The 15246-nt window shown below is 44.9% G+C and overlaps 1 protein-coding gene across 9 annotated transcripts in view; it reads left to right on the top strand.

Moving 5' to 3' along the window:
• The window catches only part of LOC121557935 (RNA-binding protein Musashi homolog 2-like), a 260272-nt gene that overhangs the window by 120416 nt on the left and 124610 nt on the right, over window positions 1-15246 (top strand). For all 9 annotated transcript variants that reach the window (XM_041871414.2, XM_041871432.2, XM_041871424.2 and 6 more), the window contains exon 7: window positions 14162-14210. In XM_041871414.2, the coding sequence (XP_041727348.2) occupies window positions 14162-14210 (49 nt within the window). The remainder of the gene's footprint in view (window positions 1-14161; window positions 14211-15246) is intronic.

Genomic DNA, 15246 nt, shown 5'->3' with positions numbered 1-15246 from the left:
GTATGAATGTGATATCTGGCCCATTCATCTGAAGGTCGCCATGTTCAGACCCTGAACAAATAGCGTTCAGAGAAACAGAAAGAGCCTGTGTCTCTTTTTACCAGGCTAAGTAACGGTCAGTGGGCTTGTGTTTCCAGATCAGGTTATGCTCCCCCTGTGTCAGCTGACGGGCGAACATGCACACAAACGCACGCACACACACAAATGTGCGCACGCACACAAACGCGCGCACGCACACAAACGCGCGCACGCACGGACAGTTCTGTTCTGTTGCTAAGAAGTAGACACTACTGTAGGTAGAAGTCCGTTATGTTTTCCCACAAGGCTAAAGTAACTGTACGGTATCGTCAATTTTCTCTACTGACAATGAGTAGTATGTTTGGAAGCTCTGTTTACTGTATATCATACAGTGCATTCGGGAAGTATTCAGAACCCTTCCCTTTTTCCACATTTTGTTATGTTACAGCCTTATTTAAAAATTGATAAAATACATTTCCCCCCTCACAATACCCCATAATGACAAAGCGAAAGCAGTATTTTTTGTGTGCAGATTTATAAAAAAAATCACAACAGAAATACCTTATTTACATAAGTATTCAATCTCTTTGCTATGAGACTCGAAATTGAGCTCAGGTGCATCCTGTTTCCATTGTTCATCCTTGAGATGTTTCTACAACTTGATTGGAGTCCACCTGTGGTAAATTCAATTGATTGGACAGGATTTGGAAAGGCACACACCTGTCTATGTAAAGTCCCACAGTTAAGAGTGCATGTCAGAGCAAAAACCAAGCCATGCGGTCAAAGGAATTGTCCGTAGATCTCCGAGACAGGATTGTGTCGAGTCACAGATCTATGGAAGGGAACCAAAAAATATCTGCAGCGTTGAAGGTCCCCAAGAACACAGTGGCCTCCATCATTTTTAAATGGAAGAAGTTGGAACCACCAAGACTCTTCCTAGAGCTGGCCGCCCAGCCAAACTGAGCAATCGGGGGAGAAGGGCCTTGGTCAGGGAGGTGACCAAGAACCCGATGGTCACTCTGACAGAGCTCCAAAGTTCCTCTGTGTAGATGGGAGAACCTTCCAGAAGGACAATATCTCTGCAGAACTCCACCAATCAGGCCTTTATGGTAGAGTGGCCAGACGGAAGCCACTCCTCAGTAAAAGGCACATGACAGCCTGCTTGGAGTTTGCCAAAAGTCACCTAAAGGACTCTCAGACCATGAGAAACAAGATTGAACTCTTTGGCCTGAATGCCAAGCGTCACGTCTGGGGACAAGTCTCTGAATGTCCTTGAGTGGCCCAGCCAGAGCCCAGACTTGAACCTGATCGAACATCTCTTGAGAGACCTTAAAATAGCTGTGCAGCGACACTCCCCATCCAACCTGACAGAGCTTGAGAGGATCTGCAGAGAAGAATGGGAGAAACTCCCCAAATACAGGTGTTCAAGCTTGTAGTGTCATAACCAAGAAGACTCAAGGCTGTAATCACTGCCAAAGGTGCTTCAACAAAGTACTGAGTAAAGGGTCTACATTTGCAAACATTTCTAACATTTCTGTTTTTGCTTTGTCATTATGGGGTATTGTGTGTAGAGTGATGAGGGGGAAAAAAACAATTTCATCAATTTTAGAATAAGGCTGTAACGTAAAACAAAATGTGGAAAAAGTCAAGGGGTCTGAATACTTTCCTTAGAGAGCAGAAACTCTCGCTTGTTAATTTACGCACACGCACACATACACACACACAAACACACAGCTGAAACCCTTGTTTATAGTGTTAAAATAAAATGATAATTAAACCTTTTTAGCCCGTAATGAGCTTATCTGAGGGCTGACTACAGAACCAAATCTGATCCGTTTCTCATCTTTAGGCTGTCAGTGAAGTGTGCAGATTTACATACATTTACATCCCAGCCCGTGTAAGCGCCAGGCCTTAGTGATGATTAGTCGATAATATGACCTAATCCCTATTATACTGGGATGGCCATACTCACTGGGCAGCATAGTTGGGTGTAGGATGGGAGTGTGTTGTTCTGTGTAGCGCTTGCCCCTTTGCTTCTTATTCTAGATTTGAGTATATGACATCTTTGTGTTGGCCTCCCTTTTATAAACTGGCAAATGTAGATTTGACATGAGTGAATCTCCAGCAGTTCTTGGCCTGGCTTATAACAGAAATGACCAGTTACAGAACCTTGACCACTGATACGTTCATCCCAGTTGTCCATGTAATATTTGATGTATTATTTTTTATAATGTTGATAATTTAGCATACGCTCTTATCCAGAGCAACTTACTGGAGCTATTAGAGTTAAGTGCCTTGCTCAAGGGCACATCGGCAGATTTTTCACCTAGTCGGCTTGGGATTCGAACCAGCGACCTTTCGGTTACTGGCCCAATGCTCTTAACCGCTAGGCTACCTGCCGTATTCAAGCGTAACCACTTCTCTCACCATTGAAGTAATCTGCTCTCCTATTAATACCTACTCATTGTCTTGGCTCTCAGCATTGTGCACCATACACAGCAGCAAGTGCCACCCTGAATCAGTCTGATACATACTGCTCATCCTTCCTCCCAGCTAAGCCCTCAGAGGAAATGTATCCCGTCCATTTTACTGTGTTGTTTTGATGCGGCCAACATTAATTGCATTGTTTTCCACAGAGAGTGGTGCAGCCCAGAGCTCCTTGTTTAATCACCAGTGATAAAAGTGAATGAAGCATGAGGCGGACTAGGAGACGTACTGGCTGGCTGCTACAGAGGAAGGGGACCAATCTCCCTCTGTCACATCACAGTCCAGATTGCAGTGCAAGAAAACTAGCTACTCATATATGGGCATTCCTAAATTTTACAGTCGCCAGCCACAGACAGAAAGCCATATAGCCTTTATTCTTGAGATTTAAAAAATGGTTCCGGAGGAGATGTCTGCTAAATGACTAAAAATGTACAAATGTAAGATGTTATGGCCCGCTAACCAATTGTGCTATTAAGTGTGTTTTTTCGCGTTATTTGTAATTGAGTCTGTACATAATGTTTCTGCCACCGTCTCTTATGACCAAAAAGAGCTTCTGGATATCAGGACAGCGATTAGTCACCTCGTATTGGACTAAGATTTTTTCTTCAACGAGTCGGACGCGAAGGATATTCTACAGACACCCGACAAGGCCCAAATACCCATCATTCGCATGAGAAAGAGATGGAGATATCGTGGACGTAGATCGTGGTGCCTATTAAGGATCCGACGGCGAGCGAGAAATCGGCCTCTTCCATAAATCCTATTAGCCAACGTACAATCATTTGAAAACAAAATGGACGACCTAAGATCAAGAATATCCTACCAATGGCACATTAAAAACTGTAATATCTTATGTTTCACCGAGTCGTGGCTGGCGGGACATACGCTACATTGGCAGGATAGAACGGCTGACTCCGGTAAGACAAGGGGTGGTGGTCTGTGTATATTTGTAAACAACAGCTGGTGCATAAAATCTAATACTAAGAAAGTCTCTAGGTTTTGCTCGCCTGAGGTAGAGTATCTCATGATAAGTTGTAGACCACACTATTTACCAAGAGAGTTTTCTTCTATATTTTTCGTAGCTGTCTATTTACCACCACAAACCAATGCTTGCACTAAGATTGCACTCAACGAGCTGTATAAGGCCATAAACAAACAGGAAAACGCTCATCCAGAGGCAGCGCTCCTAGTGGCCGGGGACTTTAATGCAGGGAAACTTAAATGCGTTCTACCTATTTTCTTCACGCATGTTAAATGTGCAACCAGAGGGAAGAAAAAAAACTCTAGACCACCTTTACTCCACACACAGAGACGCGTACAAAGCTCTCCCTCGCCCTCCATTTGGCAAATCTGACCATAATTATATCCTCCTGATTCCTGCTTATAAGCAAAAACTAAAGCAGGAAGCATCAGTGACTCGGTTAATAAGGAAGTGGTCAGATGACACAGATGCTAAGCTACAGGACTGTTTTGCTATCCCAGACTGGAATATGTTCCGGGATTCTTCCGATGGCATTGAGGAGTACACCACATCAGTCACTGGCTTCATCAATAAGTGCATCGATGACGTTGTCCCCACAGTGACCGTACGTACATACCCCAACCAGAAGCCATGGATTACAGACAGCATCCGCACTGAATTAAAGGGTAGAGCTGCTTCTTTAGTGAATACAGGACTAAGATTGAATCGTACTACACCGGCTCCGACGCTCGTCGGATGTGGCAGGGCTTGCAAACTATTACAGACTACAAAGGGAAGTACTGCCACGAGCTGCCCAGTGACACGAGCCTACCAGACGAGCTAAATAACTTCTATGCTCGCTTCGAGGCAAACAACACTGAAGCATGCATGAGAGCATCAACTGTTCCAGATGACTTTGTGATCACCCTCTCTGTAGCCGATGTGAGTAAGACTTTTAAGCAGGTCAACATTCACAAGGCCACAGGGCCAGACGGATTACCAGGACGTGTACTCCGAGCATGCGCTGACCAACTGGCATGTGTCTTCACTGACATTTTCAACATGTCCCTGACTGAGTCTGTAATACCAACATGTTTCAAGCAGACCACCATAGTCCCTGTGCCAGGAACACTAAGATAACCTGCCTAAATGACTACCGACCCATAGCACTCACGTCTGTAGCCATGAAGTGCTTTGAAAGGCTGGTCATGGCTCACATCAACATCATTATCCCAGAAACCCTAGACCCACTCCAATTTGCATACCGCCCCAACAGATCCACAGATGATGCATTCTCTATTGCACTCCACACTGCCCTTTCCCACCTGGACAAGAGGAACACCTACGTGAGAATGCTATTCATTGACTACAGCTCAGCGTTCAACACCATAGTGCCCTCAAAGCTCATCACTAAGCTAAGGACCCTGGGACTAAACACCTCCTTCTGCAACTGGATCCTGGACTTCCTGACGGGCCGCCCCCAGGTTGTAACGGTAGGTAACAACACATCTGCCACGCTGACCCTCAACACGGGGGCCCCTCAGGGGTGCGTGCTCAGTCCCCTCCTGTACTCCCTGTTCACCCATGACTGCATGGCCAGGCACGACTCCAATACCATCATTAAGTTTGCCGACGACACAACAGTGGTAGGCCTGATCACCGACAACGATGAGACAGCCTATAGGGAGGAGGTCAGAGACCTGGCCGTGTGGTTCCAGGATAACAACCGCTCCCTCAACGTGATCAAGACAAAGGAGATGATTGTGGACTACAGGGAAAAAAAGAGGACTGAGCACACCCCCATTCTCATCGACGGGGCTGTAGTGGCACTGGTTGAGAGCTTCAAGTTCCTTGGTGTCCACATCACCAACAAACTATCATGATCCAAACACACCAAGACAGTCTTGAAGAGGGCACGACAAAGCCTATTTCCCCTCAGGAGACAGAAAAGATTTGGCATGGGTCCTCAGATCCTCAAAAAGTTATACAGCTGCACCATCGAGAGCATCCTGACTGGTTGCATCACCACCTGGTATGGCAACTGCTCGGCCTCCGACCGCAAGGCACTACAGAGGGTAGTGCGTACGGCCCAGTACATCACTGGGGCAAAGCTTCCTGCCATCCAGGACCTCTATACCAGGCGGTGTCAGAGGAAGGCCCTCAAAATTGTCAAAGACTCCAGCCACCCTAGTCATAGACTGTTCTCTCTGCTACCGCACGGCAAGCGGTAACGTATCGCCAAGTCTAGGTCCAAAAGGCTTCTTAACAGCGTCTATCCCCAAGCCATAAGACTCCTAATCATGGCTACCCGGACTATTTGCATTGTCCCCCCCACCCCACCCCACCCCCTCTTTTACTCTGCTGCTACTCTGTTTATTATTTATGCATAGTCCCTTTAACTCTACCCACATGTACGTATTACCTCAATTACCTCAACTAACCGGTACCCCCGCACATTGACTCTGTACCGGTACCCCCTGTATATAGGCTCCCTACTGTTATTTTATTTTACTGCTGCTCTTTAATGATTTTTTATTTGTACTTTTTTACTTATCTATTTTTTACTTAACACTTATTTTTCTTAAAACTGCATTGTTGGTTAAGGGCTTGTAAGTAAGCATTTCACTGTAAGGTCTACACCTGTTGTATTTGGCGCATGTGGCATATACAATTTGATTTGAAAAGTGCTTCTTCCTCTTAGTGCAGTATATAGGATTTCAAACACAATAGAAAGTGAGGCAGTAAACGATGAAGGTCTGCTTACAGGCGATGGGCTTGAGCCCTGACACTGCCTGTCATTTCCAATTTTCCTATGCTAATATGTTCCCCTCTCTAACTAGCATGGATTGTAAAGCAGGCTGCCTCAGAACATCCATAACCCCCTCTCTTTCAGCCCCTGGAGCTGCATGCAATTGATGGTTTGGTTAGATGAATGTGTGTGTGTGTGTGTGTGTGTTGTACGTCTATCCCGGTCGTATTTGCTTAGTGGTGTGGCAGCATGGTCCGTTCCGTGCAACGCTCCGTCCCTGAGATGCAGGCGGATGCCCCCTGTCATTAATTGAGTGATCGATCGACGAGGGTGTTATGAATCTCCTCACTCCTCTCTCTCACTATCGATGCCTCTGCACTGCAACTTTGCAACCCATTGTATATGACAGTCTTTCTCCCATCACACTTGTTTCAGTGTAGCCTTGCTAAGGTCTTTGTCTTTTCCCAGACAGCTGAATAGTTCCAAATGCCTTTCTTTTCCTTTCCCATCATTTTACATTTTAGTCATTTTGGCAGCCGCTCTTATCCAGAGGGACTTACAGGAGAAAGCAGGGTTAAGTGCCTTGTTCAAGGGGACGTCGGCAGATTTTTCACCTAATAGGCTCTGGGATTCGAACCAACAACCTTTCGGTTACTAGTCCAACACTCTTAACCGCTAGGCTACCATCCTCTTTCCTTCATCACCAGTGATCTCCCGACCATCACCAGTGATCTCATAATCTTGTTTTACTTCATCTCCTTGATGAAGGAAAGCAAAATGGAGAAAACACATCTGAAACCTATCCAGTCCTTTTTATTTTCCAGTGCTGAGACAGCCAGGGATAGATGCAGGGCTTGTATTTCCCACAATTTGCAGCCAATGTAAATAGTGTAGTAGTTCATCTAAACAGCTGTCATGACCAATTATTTGTATATGCACTAGATGACCGACAGGGGGCGCTGTTTTGAAGCATCTCCATCTTGGCACCATTGTAAAAAATATTTAGGAAGTTATAGAAATGTATCTATTAATGTCTACACTTGTTTTTGCCACATTTATTCTATTATAGATGCTTTAATGCTTACTTTTACATTATATTATGTGAGCTAAACATAATAATAGTAATACAAATAAAATATATATAAAAAATCCATAAAGTATAATTTCTGTTACTGTCCCACCTACAACAACAAAAATACTGCTTGTCCTTGAAACATTTAATTGAAATACTGTAGAATTCCATTCATTCCTATGGAGGACTGCTTCTTCTCGGGAGTGCCAATATGGCCGACCAGTGGCTTCCAAGCCTCTTATTGGCCAATACATAGCATCAGCAATCCAGGGCCTTCAGAAAGTATTCACACTTCTTGACTTTTTCCACATTTTGTTGTGTTACAAAGTGGGATTAAAATGTCCCATGTAGCTCAGTTGGTAGAGCATGGTGCTTGCAACGCCAAGGTTGTGGGTTCGATTCCCACGGGGGGCCAGTATGAGAAACATTTAAATTAAATAATAATAATAATTGTATGCACTCTGGATAAGAGCGTCTGCTAAATGACTCAAATGTAAATGTAAAAATGGATTTCATTGTCATTTTTTGTAAATGATTTGTGGAAGAACAATTCTAATACTTGTAAAGAATTCATGAAAAATAAAACACTAATATACAGTGGGGAAAAAAAGTATTTAGTCAGCCACCAATTGTGCAAGTTCTCCCACTTAAAAAGATGAGAGAGGCCTGTAATTTTCATCATAAGTACACGTCAACTATGACAGACAAATTGAGAAAAAATAGTCCAGAAAATCACATTGTAGGATTTTTAATGAATTTATTTGCAAATTATGGTGGAAAATAAGTATTTGGTCACCTACAAACAAGCAAGATTTCTGGCTCTTACAGACCTGTAACTTCTTCTTTAAGAGGCTCCTCTGTCATCCACTCGTTACCTGTATTAATGGCACCGGTTTGAACTTGTTATCAGTATAAAAGACACCTGTCCACAACCTCAAACAGTCACACTCCAAACTCCACTATGGCCAAGACCAAAGAGCTGTCAAAGGACACCAGAAACAAAATTGTAGACCTGCACCAGGCTGGGAAGACTGAATCTGCAATAGGTAAGCAGCTTGGTTTGAAGAAATCAACTGTGGGAGCAATTATTAGGAAATGGAAGACATACAAGACCACTGATAATCTCCCTCGATCTGGGGCTCCACGCAAGATCTCACCCCGTGGGGTCAAAATGATCACAAGAACGGTGAGCAAAAATCCCAGAACCACACAGGGGGACCTAGTGAATGACCTGCAGAGAGCTGGGACCAAAGTAACAAAGCCTACCATCAGTAACACACTACGCCGCCAGGGACTCAAATCCTGCAGTGCCAGACGTGTCCCCCTGCTTAAGCCAGTACATGTCCAGGCCTGTCTGAAGTTTGCTAGAGTGCATTTGGATGATCCAGAAGAGGATTGGGAGAATGTCATATGGTCAGATGAAACCAAAATATAACTTTTTGGTAAAAACTCAACTCGTCGTGTTTGGAGGACAAAGAATGCTGAGTTGCATCCAAAGAACACCATACCTACTGTGAAGCATGGGGGTGGAAACATCATGCTTTGGGGCTGTTTTTCTGCAAAGGGACCAGGGCGACTGATCCGTGTAAAGGAAAGAATGAATGGGGCCATGTATCGTGAGATTTTGAGTGAAAACCTCCTTCCATCAGCAAGGGCATTGAAGATGAAACGTGGCTGGGTCTTTCAGCATGACAATGATCCCAAAGACACCGCCCGGGCAACGAAGGAGTGGCTTCGTGAAGAAGCATTTCAAGGTCCTGGAGTGGCCTAGCCAGTCTCCAGATCTCAACCCCATAGAAAATCTTTGGAGGGAGTTGAAAGTCTGTGTTGCCCAGCGACAGCCCCAAAACATCACTGCTCTAGAGGAGATCTGCATGGAGGAATGGGCCAAAATACCAGCAACAGTGTGTGAAAACCTTGTGAAGACTTACAGAAAACGTTTGACCTGTGTCATTGCCAACAAAGGGTATATAACAAAGTATTGAGAAACTTTTGTTATTGACCAAATACAAGGAATACAAAGAATACAAAGAAGAAGTTACAGGTCTGTGAGAGCCAGAAATCTTGCTTGTTTGTAGGTGACCAAATACTTATTTTCCACCATAATTTGCAAATAAATTCATTAAAAATCCTACAATGTGATTTTCTGAATTTTTTTCTTCTCATTTTGTCTGTCATAGTTGAGATGTACCTATGATGAAAATTACAGGCCTCTCTCATCTTTTTAAGTGGGAGAACTTGCACAATTGGTGGCTGACTAAATACTTTTTTCCCCCACTGTATCTTGATTAGATAAGTATTCAACCCCTGAGTCAATAGATGTTAGAATCACTTTTGGCAGAAATTACAGCTGTGTGTCTTTCTGGGTAAGTCTCAGAGCAGACCTGGATTGTCCAACATTTGCACATTATTATTTTCAAAGTTCTTCAAGCTCTGTCAAATTGGTTGTTGATCGTTGCTAGACAACCATTTTCAGGTCTTGCCATACACTTTCAAGCAGATTTAAGTCAAAACTGTAACTCGGCCACTCAGGAACATTCACTGTCTTCTTGGTAAGCAACTCCAGTATAGATTTGGCCTTGTGTTTTAGGTTATTGTCCTGGCGAAAGGTGAATTCATCTACCAGTGTCTGGTGGAAAGCAGACTGAACCAGGTTTTCCTCTAGGATCTTGCCTGGGGTTAGCTCTTTAGGTCTTTATTTTTTATCCTGAAAAACCTCCCAGTCCTTAACGGTTACAAGCATACCCATAACATGATGCAGCCACCACTATGCTTGAAGATATGGAGAGTGTTACTCAGTAATGTTTTGTATTGGATTTTCCCCAAACATAACACTTTGTATTCAGTATTACTTTAGTGCCTTGTTGCAAACAGGATGCATGTTTTGGAATATTTTTATTCTGTCAATTACTTTAGTATTGTGGAGTAACTACTTTTATTGTTGATCCATCCTCAGTTTTCCCCTATCACAGCCATTAAACTCGAACTATTTTAAAGTCACCATTGGCCACATGGTGAATTCCCTGAGTGGTTTCCTTCTTCTCTGGCAACTGAGTTAGGAAGGACGCCTGTATCTTTGTAGTGACTGGGTGTATTGATACACCATCCAAAGTGTAATTAATAACTTCACCATGCTCAAAGGGATATTCAATGTCTGCTTTTATTATTTTACGCATCTACCAATAGGTGCCCTTCTTTGCGAGGCATTGGAAATCCTCCTTGGTCTTTGTGGTTGAGTCTGTTTAAAATTGCTCGACTGAGGGACTTTACAGATAATTGTAAGTTTGGGTTACAAAGTCAAGTGGTGTGAATACTTTCTAAAGGCACTGTACATACTTGGTCATAACTCATTAGACCAAGTCTTGAATCTCAGCCTTCACCCGCTGCTTCCTACAACACTCCCAGCAATACAATATATTGCTGCTTTTGTCCTTAGCAAAATTATTTTGCTTGGCTGATTAAGAAGTATTTTTGTTTGTGTACGTGTTTATCATTTTGCGTAGCTTTCATGATTGTGTCTGGTGGGATAGGGAAGAGGTACTTTTTGTTGTGAAATTTAGCGTCTCACTGAATGACAGGCGGTAGATGGTGGTCTGTCTGACTGTCCCAGGGGTCCTGGTGAATTTAACCAAGTGTTCCTTCCATTTTCTCTTGGATAGAAACACAATCTACCTGTGTCTGTCTGCCAGGCAGCGCCTCCCGCCTCCCCAAGCTTGTATTCCCTCAGTCCTCCGGTAATACATTTTACAGTTCATAAAAAAAGTGCTCCTGATATCCAATTATATTCCCAGCATAAGTAAAACATGCTGTCAACGAACTTACCACGACCACCTGAAAGAGTAATTGGCAGCAGGGAAAAGTGTCAGCAACATATGCTGCATGCTTTAATTGAGAGACCTGCCAAGAAATGTTTTACTGCTTAACTAATAGGTGAGTGTGTGTGTGTGTGTGTGTTTATATGTTTGTGTGTGCAAGTCTGATTTCGACCAGAATATTGATTACAGTCCATGATGGTTGAGGGTTCATACGTGTTGATCTGAAGCCACTTGACTGCACAGTATCAAGGCTAATGGTTAAAGGTGTTTTATATTAGAAGCATAACGTAGTGGCATCTCAAGCTGGTTGGCCAAATGTTGTGGCCCTTTCACTTTTGGGGGTTGTCAACTGAAGTCCTCAAGTCTGTGTGTGTCTGTGTGTGTGCGTGCCCTCATCCAGTGCAGTTCTGTACTTCATAAAAAGCTGTAAGTGATACTGAGTTGCATCTCCAGAGGGGGGTAATTACTGCCCCCTGCAAATAAGAAACATACATCTCCAACCCCCCTACCTTCACCCCCTCACTGCTCTACCCCATCTACCTCCACCCCCCCACTGCTCTACCCCCCTACCTTCACACCCTCACTGCTCTACCCCATCTACCTTCACCCCCCCACTGCTCTACCCCCCTACCTCAACCCCCTCACTGCTCTACCCCCTACCTCCACCCCCTCACTGCTCTACCCCCTACCTCCACCCCCTCACTGCTCTACCCCTCTACCTCCACCCCCTCACTGCTCTACCCCATCTACCTCCACCCCCACTGCTCTACCCCCCTACCTTCACCCCCTCACTGCGCTACCCCATCTACCTCCACCCCCTCACTGCTCTACCCCCCTACCTCCACCCCCTCACTGCTCTACCCCCTACCTCCACCCCCTCACTGCTCTACCCCCTACCTCCACCCCTCACTGCTCTACCCCTCTACCTCCACCCCCTCACTGCTCTACCCACCTACCTCCACCCCCTCACTGCTCTACCCCCCTACCTCCACCCCCTCACTGCTCTACCCCCTACCTCCACCCCCTCACTGCTCTACCCCACTACCTCCAGCCCCTCACTGCTCTACCCCTCTACCTCCACCCCCTGCCTCCCCTCACTGTCCCCTCTCCATCCCCTCACTGTCCCCCTCCAGTCTGTAGCTTCACCACATTTGAAAGCAGTTTAACAGCAGCAGTGGCAGGTGCAGCTCGCTGTGTGCCGTCATAAAGCAGGCATTATGATGACATTAGTCATTGTGCCTGGCCTCTGTTTTAAGCCATCTCTGCAGACCGCTGGACGGACAGTAAAAGCCGCAGTGGCTGCACCAATTAGCTGTAATGGCGTTTAATGTCAGAGTAGCCCGACCAGCTCAGGTTTAACAGTCTGACACAGGGTCTTTTAACTGGAGCCAGAGGCCATACTGAGAAGAGCAATTTAGCTGTTGCCCTGTGTGGGGGTGTGTGTGTTTGTGTGTGTGTGTGAGAGCTGGCTAATTAATTCCTCGGCACATCTGAATGTATTAGGAGATGTCCATCACTATGCTAGTCGGTGCAAATGGCTGCTAAAGTGGCCGCTTTGCATCGATCTGAACCTCGCAACCTCTGTGGGACAGTGCTCTTGCCTCATAACTCTCCCCCCCACACAGTACACACACACACAGCACACACGCCAGGGCTAACAAGTAAAAGGTCAGGCCCATTTCTGATTGAATGGATTCAGGGCGACACACTCTGACACACATTTCCTCACCACCTAGCAGGGGTAGACAGAGGTGAAGGGAAACAAAAGGAGAGCCTCCCCAGCTGCAGTGTAGCAGTAATACTCCCTGCCATTGTGTTACATGGTGACAGGTGACACAGAGCCTCAGCCACCAGTGTAGAGAAGTAGGGGGTAGGGTGTGTGTGTGTGTGTGCTGGCAACTGGCCTTTATCCAGTCATACAGTTACAAATGGTGCTGTCCCCTCCCATCATCTGCTGGCTGGGACAGCTCTACAGTTCTACTACTACAGACACACACACTCATTCACTCACACTGGACAGCAAATCTCCACTGCCAGCCACAGCCAGCTCTGGACTCATGGCCAGCTTAACACCGTTACCTAGCAACAGTGACTGGGGAACACTGCCCAGGCGGTCTCCGTCACCCCACCCCTCCCCACATATCCATAGCGACATTTAAAGGTCTGACCCCCCCCCCTACATATCCTGCTGTGTCCAGCGTTTTCTCTCCGTCTCTTAACTTAACAGCTATATATGAGACAGCCAGCCACACCACACCACCAGTGGTCCTGCTCCTAGGGACTCCTCCTTCTCCCTGAAAATAACACAATGCTCCACTTTTACAGAGTCCCATAAATATATGTTAGTGTGGCTGTATGTATGTCCCTTGTGTTCCCTGTGCGGTGCGGTGGGTAGTGGCGTTTAGCGTCTATCTCCATCAGGGGGACAGACAGTTAGATGAATCCTCATTGTGGCTGATTGAGCCTGATGATATATGATTATGGCTCACAGCAACAGGGCTCTTAGTGGAAGAGAGATTGATGCGTGCCTTCTGGGGAAGGGAAGGTACTGTAGTACAGAGGGTGGGATCAAGCATAGGGTTTTTAGTAGGCAAGATGGAGACCGTACTTTACACAACATTGATGTATTTATAGTGGTCTGTGTGAGGGGGAGTGTTTTTTTTGGGGGCATATTTTGGGATTTGTGTGTGGTTTTATGAGGCATGTGCTGGAATGTGTGTGTGTGAGACACATAGAGATAGAAAGAGCCGCTGTGTGTGTCCACCTGTCTCCCAAATCATGATTCCGTTGCTGTGCTTGAGTTGGCACTGTCACTCGTGTCCTTGCAAACACACACACTGAGCCTCTCTCAGGGTTCCAGCGTGTTCTTGACCTTGTGACGCCATAGCACAGTCATTACTCACTCAACACATCTAGGGACATATGTCACATGGTCTCTCTCTGTCTTTCTTTCTCTTTTAATCACACTCCTTCCCTCTCACGCTCTTTTTCTATCTCTGTATATCTCTTTCAGTTTGTTTTTATTGAGACTAATCTCTTCTTCTTTTTGTGTCTTGCAGGTAGAGGACGCCATGCTTATGTTTGACAAAACGACTAACAGACACAGAGGTAAGTCAGTCTACATACTACCTCCCTCATGTTGTATGAACCATGGATGTTAGTGTGTGAAAGAATAGTTTCATTCTCCATGCAGTGGATTCATGGTCAAAGGTTACTGACTAGGTTTTAGCCCATAGTTTTATATATATATATAAACAGTTGAAGTCGGAAGTTTACATACACTTAGGTTGGAGTCATTAAAACTCATTTTTCAACCACTCCACACATTTCTTGTTAACAAACTATAGTTTTGTCAAGTCGGTTAGGACATCTACTTTGTGCATGACACAAGTACTTTTTCCAACAATTGTTTACAGACAGATTATTTAACTTATAATTCACTGTATCACAATTCCAGTGGGTCAGAAGTTTACATACACTAAGTTGACTGTGCCTTTAAACAGCTTGGAAAATTCCAGAAAAATGTCATGGCTTTAGAAGCTTCTGATAGGCTAATTGACATCATTTGAGTCAATTGGAGGTGTACCTGTGGATGTATTTCAAGGCCTACCTTCAGACTCAGTGCCTTTTTGCTTGACATCAAGGGAAAATCAGAAGAAATCAGCCAAGACCTCAGAAGAACAATTGTAGACCTCCACAAGTCTGGTTCATCCTTGGGAGCAATTTCCAAACGCCTGAAGGTGCCACGTTCATCTGTACAAACAATAGTACGCAAGTATAAACACCATGGGACCACGCAGCCGTCATACCGCTCAAGAAGGAGACGCGTTCTGTCTCCTAGAGATGAACTTACTTTGGTGTGAAAAGTGAAAATCAATCCCAGAACAACAGCAAATGACCGTGTGAAGATGCTGGAGGAAACAGGTACAAAAGTATCTATATCCACAGTAAAACGAGTCCTATATCGACATAACCTGAAAGGCCACTCAGCAAGGAAGAAGCCACTGCTCCAAAACCGCCATAAAAAAGCCAGACTACGGTTTGCAACTGCACATTGGGACAAAGATCGTACTTTTTGGAGAAATGTCCTCTGGTCTGATGAAACAAAAATATAACTGTTTGGCCATAATGACCATCGTTATGT

This window comes from Coregonus clupeaformis, chromosome 5 (assembly GCF_020615455.1).
Source record: "Coregonus clupeaformis isolate EN_2021a chromosome 5, ASM2061545v1, whole genome shotgun sequence".
Taxonomy (NCBI): domain Eukaryota; kingdom Metazoa; phylum Chordata; class Actinopteri; order Salmoniformes; family Salmonidae; genus Coregonus; species Coregonus clupeaformis.
The sequence above is the reverse complement of the archived record's forward strand: the minus strand, read 5'-3'. Positions and strand labels throughout refer to the sequence as shown.